At 43.9% G+C, this 12466-nt stretch overlaps 1 protein-coding gene and 1 long non-coding RNA gene across 2 annotated transcripts; one reads left to right on the top strand and one right to left on the bottom strand.

Moving 5' to 3' along the window:
- Positions 1–2925: 2925 nt before the first annotated feature.
- Positions 2926–4398, top strand: LOC120056436. Its single transcript, XR_005477798.1, has 3 exons — positions 2926–2992; positions 3878–3981; positions 4347–4398. It is a non-coding gene; the product is annotated as an uncharacterized LOC120056436 (long non-coding RNA).
- Positions 4399–8825: 4427 nt separating this feature from the next.
- On the bottom strand, positions 8826–11530 carry LOC120056426 (ER membrane protein complex subunit 8-like). Its single transcript, XM_039004588.1, has 5 exons — positions 11022–11530; positions 10653–10729; positions 10488–10557; positions 10290–10384; positions 8826–9833 (listed from the first exon to the last, which is right to left on the bottom strand). The coding sequence occupies exons 1-5, from the start codon at positions 11238–11240 to the stop codon at positions 9674–9676; spliced, it is 621 nt and encodes a 206-aa protein (XP_038860516.1). The 5' UTR covers positions 11241–11530; the 3' UTR covers positions 8826–9673.
- Positions 11531–12466: the final 936 nt, after the last annotated feature.

Below are 12466 nucleotides of genomic sequence, written 5' to 3'. Positions count from 1 at the left end.
AAACACACACAAACACACAAAAACACACACATAAACACACACACACACACTGCTGTGGTGAGGCATGGAGTGGCAGCGGCAAGTATACATCCCGAGCTAATCCTGTGGATTTACCGCATGCTGCCTGCAGATGGCAGAGTGCAGCCTCCCACACAAACACACACACACACACACACACACACACACACACACACACACACACACACACACACACACACACACACACACACACACACACACACACACACACACACACACTCTCTTCCTCATTCCGTCCCTGCTGTTTGTGCAGAGACAGGTCTATGAGAGACATCTCTATAATAATGCATTAACTTAGAGCTTTCCAGCGAATCAGCCAAGCCGCTCAGTGCGGACTCCTGTGACAGCATTTAGCCCCCTCCTCCTCCTCCTCCGACGCACTGAGACCAAAGGACCTCCCTCCTCCACTCCCCTACCCGGAAAAGACCCGTGGGCTGCCTAAGGGCCCCCCCTCCAAGAGGAGCTCGTCGTCCAGCCTGCTGAATAGCCTGCGGCCCCCCATGCAGCCTAAAGACGCTCCCCCCAGCCTGAATGGCCGGACCAAGCCCTGGAAGAGCTTTACTGCTGAAGAGTTTGCCCAGCAGTTCCACGAGTCTGTCCTCCAGTCCACACAGAAGGCCCTACAGAAGCACAAAGGTACCACAGCAGCTCTCGTTCATACTCCAGGTGCAAGTTATCCTCAGGCACAGATCTAGGATCAGCTTATACTGTGAATCTCCAGATCAAATCAAATCAAATTGTATTTGTCACATGCACTAAATACAACAGGTGTAGACCTTACCGTGATATTCTTACTTACAAGCCCTCAACCAAAAATGCAGTTTTAAGAAAAATAAGAGTTAAGAAAATATTTACAAAATAAACTAAAGTAAAAAGAAAGTAACACAAAAAAGTATCAATAATGAGGGTATATACAGGGGGTACCGCTACTGAGTCAATGTACAGGTTAATTGAGGTAATTGAGGTGATATGTACATGTAAGTAGGGGTAAAGTGACTATGCATAGATAATAAATAATAAACAGTGAGTAGCAGCAGCGTAAAAAAACGGGTTGTCAATGCAAATAGTCCAGATAGCCATTTGTCTAACTGTTCAGCAGTCTTATGGCTTGGTGGTGGAAGCTGTTAAGGAGCCTTTTGGACCTAGACTTTTTTAGGGCCTTCCTCTGACACACCGCCTGGTATAGAGGTCCTGGATGGCAGGAAGCTTGGCCCCAGTGATGTACTGGGCCGTACGCACTACCCTCTGTAGCGCCTTGCGGTCGGATGCCGAGCAGTTGCCATACCAGGTGGTGATGCAACCAGTCAGGATGCTCTCGATGGTGCAGCTGTATAACTTTTTGAGGATCTGAGGACCCATGACAAATCTTTTCAGTCTCCTGAGGGGGAATAGGCATTGTCGTACCCTCTGCATGACTGTCTTGGTGTGTTTGGACCATAATAGTTTGTTGGTGATGTGGACACCAAGGAACTTGAAGCTCTCGACCTGCTCCACTACAGCCCCGTCAATGTGAATGGGGGCGTGCTCAATCCTTTTCCTGTAGTCCACGATCATCTCCTTAGTCTTGATCGTGTTGAGGGAGAGGTTGTTGTCCTGGCACCACGCTGCTAGGTCTCTGACCTCCTCTCTATAGGCTGTCTCATTGTTGACGGTGATCAGGCCTACCACCGTTGTGACATCTGCAAACTTAAGGATGGTGTTGGAGTCATGCTTGGCCACTCAGTCGTTGGTGATCAGGGAGTACAGGAGGGGACTAAGCATGCACCCTTGAGGGGCCCCCATGTTCAGGATCAGAGTGGCAGATGTGTTGTTGTCTACCCTTACCACCTGGGGGCGGCCCGTCAGGAAGTCCAGGATCCAGTTAAAAAACGAGGTGTTTAGTCCCAGGGTTCTTAGCTTAGTGATGAGTTTTTAGGGCACTATGGTGTTGAATGCTGAGCTATAGTCAATGAACAGCATTGTTACATAGGTGTTCCTTTTGTCCAGGTGGGAAAGGGCAGTGTGGAGTGCAGTAGAGATTGCGTCATCTGTGGATCTGTTGGGGCGGTATGCAAATTGTGGGTCTAGGGTTTCTGGGATGATGGTGTTGATGGTGTTGATGTGAGCCATGACCAGCCTTTCAAGCACCTCATGGCTACAGATGTGAGTGCTACAGGTCAGTAGTCATTTAGGCAGGTTACGTTGGCGTTCTTGGGAACAGGGACTATGATGGTCTGCTTGAAACATGAAGGTATTACAGACTCGGTCAGGGAGAGGTTGAAAATGTCAGTGAAGACACTTGCCAGTTGAAACCAAAATAGATCCTAATTCTGACCATTAAGGTTGTGCAACATTTTACCTGATTTTAACATTCTGTCATAAAGAGTTTTCCCATCTCAAGTGGTTAAATAAATATAAATACAATAGTAAGTGCCAATGTATTGCCATGAAAGTAACAGGGTTGACCTTAACAGGGTTGAGGTTTACATCTTAAATCAGCCATAAATCCCCTTGTGATAGAGGGAATGGAAGCCTGTTCTGTGCAACAAGGATGGGCAATTGAATGCAACTTTCCCACCCAAAAATGTAACTGTTAAAATATTTCTAGCCTATCTATCCATGGTTAACAGGGTTGACGTGTTTAGCTTGCCTTGCACGGTTTTCCAGCACAAATCATCAGAATATGGACAAAAAGCATAGACCCAGCTAACCTACTTTTACGCCCCCAGCCGGCCGCCCCCGCCACACACCCTCACGCACGCACACTCCATTCAACACCCGCACTCTCACGCGCACCCGCACCCCCAGCCCAATGGGCAACACTGCCCCCCGCAACCCCACCAGGAGCCCCCAGGAGCGAGGGAGAAGCAGTCTGCACAAGAGGACTCAGAAGAAGACGAGGAAGAGGAGGCCCCAGTACCAAGGTGGCAGGGGATTGAAGCGATCTTTGAAGACTATCAGGAATACATTGAAGGTAAGCAGTCAGTCACTTTTCTATGTTTATTTAAAGGCCCAGTGCAGTCAAAACGTAATTCCAGCCTGTCATTAAAAAAATATATATATTTTTTTTTTTCAGGCTGTTTTAGTGGGATGGCGTTTTGTCCTGCCTCGAGACATCACCAGGCAGTGAATTAGTTAATAGACCAATAAGAAAGAGTTCCAAACCTCGCTGCCAATAAAATATAGTTTTCAGTTTTTCCCTTCCCACTTAGAGCACTCCCAGACACTCCTAGTAACATTTTTGCTTGAGAAATTGCTATTTACTAAGAATCTACTTTTGTTTCCTTTTTAACATTTTAATTGAAAACAATCACAATAAGGTACTTCATTTTTACCCAGAAATGATTTGATATTGAGATAAAAATGGCAGCATTGGACCGTTAATGTCTAATGTCCTTGGTTTTGGAATGGTTCAATTATGGTTGAAATCTAGAGACCAATGAACATGTTTGACTTTGGTTAAGAGTAGTCGTAGCGTATTCCCAACACTAGAGGGTGGCATTTATCGTTTTGTACTACTCTCGTTGGTCCAACAAATAGGATGTAAACAGTCAAACATACATACACACACTATCTGTAATGAGTCTTGTGTAGTGAGTTGTGTGCTGTGTGCTGCTTGCCTGTGGCAGTATGGTCTGCTGTAGCTCTAGCTGTGTGCTGCTCTCTGGTTATTGGTACATGGGGAGAGACAGGTAGGGAGTGTTAGCATGGATGCTAATGAGAACCCAGGTCATATCCCCTCAGGCTCACTGTTATTCTCTTCTCCTTCCTCTCTCCCTCTCCTCCTCTGCCTCCCTCCTCTCCTTCTCCACTCCCCTCCTTCTCTTCCCCTGCCTTCGGTCCTCCCTCCCTCCTCCAGAGCAAGGTGTGGAGCGCCAGGTGCTGCAGAGCCAGTGTCGGAGACTGGAGAACCAGCACTACAACCTGAGCCTGACAGCAGAGCAGCTCTCACACAGCATGGGGGTAAGACCCTGTCTGCTACATCTATCGTCACTGAGCTTCCTTCAAATCTTTGGAGAAAATATCCTTTCTATTTTAATCAGCTATGTTCAATTGTATTCTTCATACTGTAAAATAATATTAAATAATGCCACAGAATTCTAAGCAAGGTGTGTGTGTGTGTGTGTGTGTGTGTGTGTGTGTGTGTGTGTGTGTGTGTGTGTGTGTGTGTGTGTGTGTGTGTGTGTGTGTGTGTGTGTGTGTGTGTGTGTGTGTGTGTGTGTGTGTATGCGTGTGTGCGTGTGTTTTTGTTACTTTCTCTTTATGGAGTTGTTACATTTTTGTTAATGTGGTTTTATTGACTCTACTACCTTCTTCTCTCTTTATAGGAGTTGATGTCTCAGAGACAGAAGCTGGCGGTGGAGAGGGAGAAGTTACAGACCGAGTTGGAGCACTTCAGGAAGTGTCTGACGCTGCTGCAGCCCCACTGGGCCAGGGGAGGGCACTACAAGGGTTACCTCCCCAGGTGACAGCTCCACTGACCCCCAGGCCCGGCCCCCTCCCTCCCCGCCCAAACAGAGTTTATTTTTATGACCCAGCCTGGATCTGGACCCGGATGGACAGCTCCACAGGAGAGAGGAATGGACAGCTCCACAGGAGAGAGGGATGGACAGCTCCACAGGAGAGAGGGATGGACAGCTCCACAGAAGAGAGGGATGGACAGCTCCACAGGAGAGAGGGATGGACAGCTCCACAGGAGAGAGGGATGGACAGCTCCACAGGAGAGAGGAATGGACAGATTCACAGGAGAGAGGGATGGACAGCTCCACAGGAGAGAGGGATGGACAGCTCCACAGGAGAGAGGGATGGACAGCTCCACAGGAGAGGGATAATGGATTAATTGACAGATGGATGGGGCAGCAGGTCCAAGCAGTGAAGCACTGACTGGGGCTGCTGCCAGCCTGCCAGGGACGGTGCCACCAGCCAGTGGTCTGTGCTAACCCTGGGGTCAGAGGGTGCAACGGGCACGTCACACATGGGGCAAAGCTCTAGGACGGCATGGTCAACACACACAAACATACAAAGAGGCACAGACTCACACCATTCTCTTCATCAGGCACCAGTTACTCTCTTACATTGCTATCCCAGCCCCATCCTGGACTCCCCTCACAGCCACGCCCACACAGACAATCCTGCAATTGGAATGGTGACAGATAGTTACACGTGACATAGCGCCATCTACCACCAATCCAATGCCCCTACCTCTGGCCAATCGGACAGGACTGAACCTCCCAGCATCTCTCCTGGCGGCAGGACAGGTGTCACGCCCTGGCCTTAGTTATCTTTGTTTTCTTTATTATTTTAGTTAGGTCAGGGTGTGACATGGGGGATGTATGTGTTTTGTATTGTCTAGGGGTTTTGTATGTTTATGGGGCAGTGCCTAGTCTAGGTGTATGTATGTCTATGGTTGCCTAGATTGGTTCTCAATTAGAGACAGCTGTCTATCGTTGTCTCTGATTGGGAACCATATTTAGGCAGCCATATTCATTAGGTAGTTCGTGGGTGATTGTCTATGTCTATATGTAAGTTGCCTGTGTCTGCACTTATTGTAATTATAGCTTCACGTTTGTTGTTTTTGTATAGTTTGTTTAAGTGTTCTTCGTCTTCGTTATAATAAATAGAAGATGTATTGTTATCACGCTGCGCCTTGGTCCTCTCTTCATCCAACATACAACGATCGTGACATCAGGCCAGCTTTCAAACTTGAAATGCACTTAAAGAGAAAGACCTGAAGAACTACCTGGTGGTACTGTGTTACGACAAAGAACTGTTCAAATTAGGGAAGAACTTACAAAATGCACATTTTGGAATGAATAAAGGAAATGTTTTATTTTGAGATGAGAATAAGAATTTAAAAGGTGCTTCAGCCTTGTATTGTAAATGATATTAAGACTAAAAATAATTTTGTATGTTTTTATTACTTTAATCATTGTTCTTTTAAGAAGAAGAAAATAAGCCTGCCATTTTTTTATATGTTCATGCTTTTTTGGTTGAAACAGAAAGCTTTGCTTTTAGTGTTTGTTCTGCTGCTGGTCAGGACTGCCCTGTTCAGAGATATAGATTGAGGGAGAAAAGGAGAGAGAGAACATGCTCTCCTCTTCTCCTCTCCTCCTTTGACCCAGCCATGTGTGCTGCCATAGCAGCAGCCTGAGCTCCAGCCACATCCCTCCCTCCCCTGGCCTCCAGGCCCCGTAAGGCTTACTGAGATGGGGGTAAGACCTAACTCCAGGCCCCACAGGCCTCCCAGATCCATGCACTCTGTCAGAACACCCACACAGAACCCCTCCTGTCAGGAACAGCATGTTTTACCACTCTCCCTGTGTGAGTAGTTACCCATGGGAAAGAGTGAGTGACCGCTACAGTTAGTCTCTCTCTCTCTCTCGCTCTCGCACTCGCTCTCTCTCTCGCTCTCTCTCTCGCTCTCTCTCTCGCTCTCTCTCTCTCTAATATATTCCCCTTCAGCCCCTAGTCCAGGGATGAGCCCTTAGTAGAACTGTTGTCTGATAACTAGACCAATCTCTCTGGACCTTATCATTAAGCACAAGGGACACAACACCCATTATGAGACATTCACATCACTAAACCTAGAGAGAGGAAACAATGCAGACAGTACCATGTGACAATGCACCGAGGGAGATCTTGCTAGATTCTTCTCCTTTGTGTTTGCCATAAAAGGAAATAGTGCCAAAAAGTAGCCCTCCCTTACACAAAATATCATGAGACTTTTTTAAACCTCAAAATAGAGCAATTAAGACAACTCCCTGAATTGAAATGGCCAGCCCACTTCAAAACGTGTTATATTACTACATTGATCCCACGTATCATAATGTCAAAGCCCTTGCCAACAATTGGATAATGGACGATTTATTTTTTTCTCCACTTGAGGGCCCTCAAATCCAAAGTCAATGAAAGGTTCTCTTTTGCCAAGTATATGAATCCTTGTCCTGCTCTGCACTGTGCATCTATAGTGTGTGTTTTCATCCCTACATCAGTCCACCTTGCTGCTGGCCATAGCTGTCTCCTGTGCCTCAGTACCCCTGTTCCCCAGTCTCTCTATTCCCATACCTTCCTTCTGTGGGAGTGTCTGGCCTGTAGTTTTGTAAAATAAAACGTTTAGCCTTACAAGAGGACCTCCGGCAGCATAGATCGCAATGCAGTGTGGGTATTGTAGTGCTCAGTCAGACTTGACAAGGCTTTGAGTATGTAGTCCTAAAGGGGTTCTGTTTGAACTCCAGTTTGATGCTGTGGATGTGAGATGGCAGGGAGGGGAGATTGGCTGCAGGTCTGGTCCCTACATCCCTCTATGTTTCACTCCTGGAGCTTTCAGAGGAACAACTTAACTGTTCAAGTACATTTTTCAAATATTTTATTTTTTGTCTGAAATTACAGCAATATATTCATTAAATACCTAATTACTACATTCAACAAATAATATATTACATTACAATTAATTCAAACAAGTACATTTTAAAATCAGAGTTTCACAGCATCTAGAGTCTAGACATCCTCCATAGAGCCAGGGGGCTATTTCGTGTGCTTGGTAGAGTAAGGAGGCTCTGGGGAAGGGCCTAGCGTCCTCCCGCTAACTCATTGGCTGCTTAACTCAGTGGTAGAGCTTGCTGTCTGATTGACAGATGGTGCTCCTATCGTTGCTCTGGTAACATGGTTCCGCCTCCTTAACAGGTTAAAGGCACATCATATTGAAAGGGATGGTTTAAGATAAATGTACTATAAATCCTATTGAATGAAAACTCCACAAGAAAATCTGTTGGCCAGCAAGTGGGAAGGTTTTCAGCGTTGAATTCAATGTATTCAGCACATGCAAGGGAACCACCTCAAATGTTATACTGCTTGAGCTCCTGTTCCGCTTATAGAATATTAGCTCTAAAGTATTGTGGAGCTCCTGCACCTAAATGTAAACAGTAACGGCACCAAAAATGAGTACCGACACCTATTTCAATCCAAGCTCTGGATAAGTTAGACTACTAACTACTGAGAAGTACTTAGGAAAGGTGTGTGTAAGAAAGGCGTACATTTCCTGTTGGAATCATATTCTCTGATAGGTTATGGAAAGTTCTTTGGGGTAGGGACTCTTTCTGGAATCAGTTTTTCACCAAACCATTTGTCATGGCCCCTTACTTCTACCAGAGATGGTTTAGAATAAACTTTTCTATACCGTCTCAGCTTCTATATCTTGTCTTGATGGACCCTCATAGATTGTAAAATATTTTCCGGACTCCCAAGTGGCACAGCGGTCTAAGACACTGCATCGCAGTGCTTGAGGCATCATTACAGACCCAGGTTCAATCCCAGGCTGTGTCACAACCAGCTGTGACCGGGAGTCCCATAAAGTGGCGCACAATTGTCCGGATTAGGGGAGGGTTTGGCCGGGGAGGTTTTACTTGGTTCATTACACTCTAGCGACTCCTTGTGGCGGGCCTGGGTGCCTGCAGGCTGACTTCGGTCGTCAGTTGAATGGTGTTGTCACCAACACATTGGTTAAGCGGGCGGGTGTTAGGAAGCACAGTTTGGCGCGTCATGTTATCGAGGACACATGACTCGACCTTTGCCTCTCCCGAGCCAGTTGGGGAGTTGCAGCAATGAGACAAGATTGAAAAAGGGGGGATAAATGAAAATGGAAAGTATTTTCCATTAATATCCACTGTATGCTGTCTCAACCCAAAATGATGGAACACTGCTTCCTAAATTGAACACCCAACTCATTCAGATCTATGGATCTAGGGCAGCGCTAGGGTAAGGGAGTGATTTTAGAAAAAGGCATAAAAAACATGCACAATATCTGAAAAGTTACATTTTATTTGTACATTCAGTCCAAACTATTTTTTACAAAAAGGTTTAATATATCAAAACCTCACAAATTATTTTATTTAGGCTTTTATATCTTAATCCAACCCGAAATATATCATTCATGAATCAATAATAATAACATGGACATTTAGCAGATGCTTTTATCCCAAGTGACTTACAGTTTATTACTTATGCAATAAGATTTATTTCAGCAAATAAAGTAAAGAATAATCAGATCATCTTTTAACAAATAAATACTAAGCTATCTCTTAAAAGAAAAACAAGAGTGAAACAGTTCTGAGAATATAAACATTAAGACTTAATATGTAGTGAAATAAAAAAACATAACATCTCTTGTTGATTACAATTCTGTAATATTTCAATAAGTCAAATCTCAGAACAATAATTTATCATGTCTATCATCTCTGTAACACTACTATTTCTGAAGAACCTAAAGTATTCAATATAAGTCTAAATAAATGATATTCATGTTTCCCTACCATTCAGAATTACGCATACATCTTCATTAACTATTAGCATACAAAAATCGTACTCAAAAAAATGAGAAAGAAAATGAACACGTTGCATTGAATGACACCAAGGTCTTGATCACCTTGATCCTCCCTACTACGGGAACAAAGATCCCAATCGTACATGTGTCCTGCTTGCCCATGAAAATAGACTGGCCAGTGCTCTGAAAGCTCTCTTCCCTGTGAGAGCAATTCACTGAGAACAAAGACTTAGCATTCAGCATTCCTGCGCTACAGTAGTATTAGCACGTCCAACGCCGTTTTGGCCGCAAGGTCTTTGTCTAGTGCAGTGCAGTGCAGTCACTCGGCTGGGAGGCTTAGCACAGGTGCAGGACAGACTTGTTGATCTCAGGGTTGGTCCAGTCATTCCTGAGGTCGTCTAGGTGATTGTCGAAGTCGATCAGGCTCTCGTAGGACCTGCCCTCCAGCAGAGCCGACGTGATCTTCTGAGCCTCACACCAGTCCTCAAAGCAGTCCCTGGAACACACACAAACCAACACTCCAGAACCGCAGCTCCACGTTCGAGAATCACAAATCAAATCGTATTTGTTACATGCACCGAATATAACTGGTGTAGACTTCACCTTGAAATGCTTGCTTATGAACCCTTCCCAACAATGCAGTTTAAAAATAAAATAGTAACACAAGAGGAATAAAATAAAATACACAAGAATGGAGCAATATACAGGGAGTACCAGTACCAGATCAATGTGCAGGGGTATAAGGTATTTGAGGTAGATATGTACATGAAGGCAGGGTAAAGTAAATAGGCATCAGGATAGATAATAATAAGAGTAAAATAAATATCTACCACACTAACAGATATTGGCATAGTATACCATGTCGTTCCAAATCTTTTTGGATAAATGGCTGTTCAGTAGCTGTGATATATCTATCCCACATGACATATTAGGAAAGCTCAGGAACACTTACACATTACAGTCCCTGCATTTCCACTTGTTTTCATGGTGGTCATAGATGGCTAATATGGGCTCATAGCAGCCCATGGTGAATCTGGTGCTGTCCACCTGAGGAACACAACATTATTAGAGATACAGTGGTCAGTGTAGGTCTTATGAGTGAATTCAGTAATGTGGCAGTTCTGATACTGGACGGCTAATAGAGGATTACCATAATCATTGCTGCTTCGCTGAAGTTCTCTGCAATCCTGGCCCCAACTTTTTCAGCAACCTGGTTAGGTCTGTGCAAGTCAAAAGAAGACAGAGTACATTGTGTATCATATCAACACAACTCTCCACAGAGCTTGAACGGGATCCTGTATCAAAATATTGTTACCTGAAGTCCTTTGTGCGCTCGTTGGCTTGGTAATACCCAGCTATGACATATTTATTCTCTTTACACCACGTGTCAATCTGGAAGTGGGGAAAGAAAAAATATATTAGCTTGTTTGACTAGCTGACTAAACTCAACACCACTGTGAAGGAAGTTTCTGATAAACTCCACCAATGGACAAGTTGAAACATCAGAAACTTCTTTCACCATGATGTTGAGTTTAGCTTGACGAGTCAGCAGGACTGACAGCTGTTAATGCACTTCTACTTCCACAGGCCCAGTAACTTGCAGTGGTGAACATGCAGTGGAGTAACATGAACATTTTTGAAACATTACATGTGAATAGAAGATAACGACGATCAATTCACTCACCAATGTAAGTGCAACTTCCAGCATAGGTGCCAATGCAAGTGTGCCGTGGAATAGTGGTATACAATCCACACAGAGGATTGGAGTGGAGTGGCTGTCTTTTTTCTTCTCCTTCTGTTTCTCAGCAACCAGTAATCCGTTCACGGCACAATGAGGATATTTAGCAGCATGCAAAAGCATCTTGCAATAAGCCTGAGTTGTCAATTTAATACTCATTCTCATTTCGAGATAGACACTAAACTAGCTAATTGTACAAGGATGGTCTGGAGACTGCTAGCTTGACAGCTAGCCAACGGATATCATACCCGATACAACAGAGTGACAGCTCTGCCAGGTTGACTACGGTAATCGAGTCTCTTATAACTAGCTACCTACATAAAGGTAACTTTTCGTGAATGTTACAGTGCATTAATGTTGTATGTTGGTCACGACGGTAACGTTATATCCTACTACAAATTAACGCTGCTTGGCTTCTCTCTGGTGGTTTGCACCGGTACCATGCTACACACACACACCACTATGAAACAGGCAAGAATAACTAAGTACTTCCGGGTCACCAATTTTTGGAATACTTCAGAATAAAAATCCAGCCCTGTATACTTTGTAAATGAATAACTAGGGCGAAAATTATGGAAAATGTGCACAATTATCGATACATTGTATACTACTTATCATACAAAGAATAATTAAAAGTAATTATATAAGACATGTCATTTATTTGTTGATGTTTATTTTTTAAAGCCTAAATGGTCATCAATGTTTTTTGTGTGAGTACTCATTTATTGCCCATTATAAAAGTATCTGTACGTTGTGTCACAGTAAAAGGGGGTTCCACTCTACTCAGGCGCACTTCTAGTTTCCAAATCCACAGAGTTTACACCCAGAGGAGCATCACTGCTGATTTGGTGGACTTTAAAGAGTGGCCCATCAATTTAAATCCAATGTCCAATATGAAAAATCTGTTTTATTTAAATTGATGGGCCACCCTATAAGGCCCACCAAATGAGCAGCGACACTCCTCTGGGTGTAAACTCTATGGATTTGGAAACTTTGAGTGCTCCTAAGTAGAATGGATTGTTTACTACGGTGCAAAAAGAAAAATGTATTGAACAGTGTTCAATATGAATGGGTTAATTAAGAATGGTATTTACAAGTGTTTTCGAAAGTTGATTATTATAATATTATTATTACTATTAGTATTAATAGTAGCATTATAAATCATGTTTTGTTATTTATTACTGTTCTTACCATAACTATTTAGTCATCATTAGTTTTGTCACAATCTCTTCATTCAAAGACTCTTACTTACTCTTACTGACAGTGGTGGCTGCTTTAAGTGATGTATTGTTGTCTCTACCTTCTTGCCCTTTGTGCTGTTGTCAGTGCCCAATAATGTTTGTACTCTGTTTTGTGCTGCTACCTATGTTGTGCTGCTGCCATGTTGTGTT

The sequence above is a fragment of the Salvelinus namaycush genome, chromosome 1, assembly GCF_016432855.1.
Source record: "Salvelinus namaycush isolate Seneca chromosome 1, SaNama_1.0, whole genome shotgun sequence".
In the NCBI taxonomy this organism is placed as follows: Eukaryota; Metazoa; Chordata; class Actinopteri; order Salmoniformes; family Salmonidae; genus Salvelinus; species Salvelinus namaycush.
Note: the sequence above shows the minus strand (reverse complement) of the source record. Positions and strands in the feature narration are given on the sequence as shown.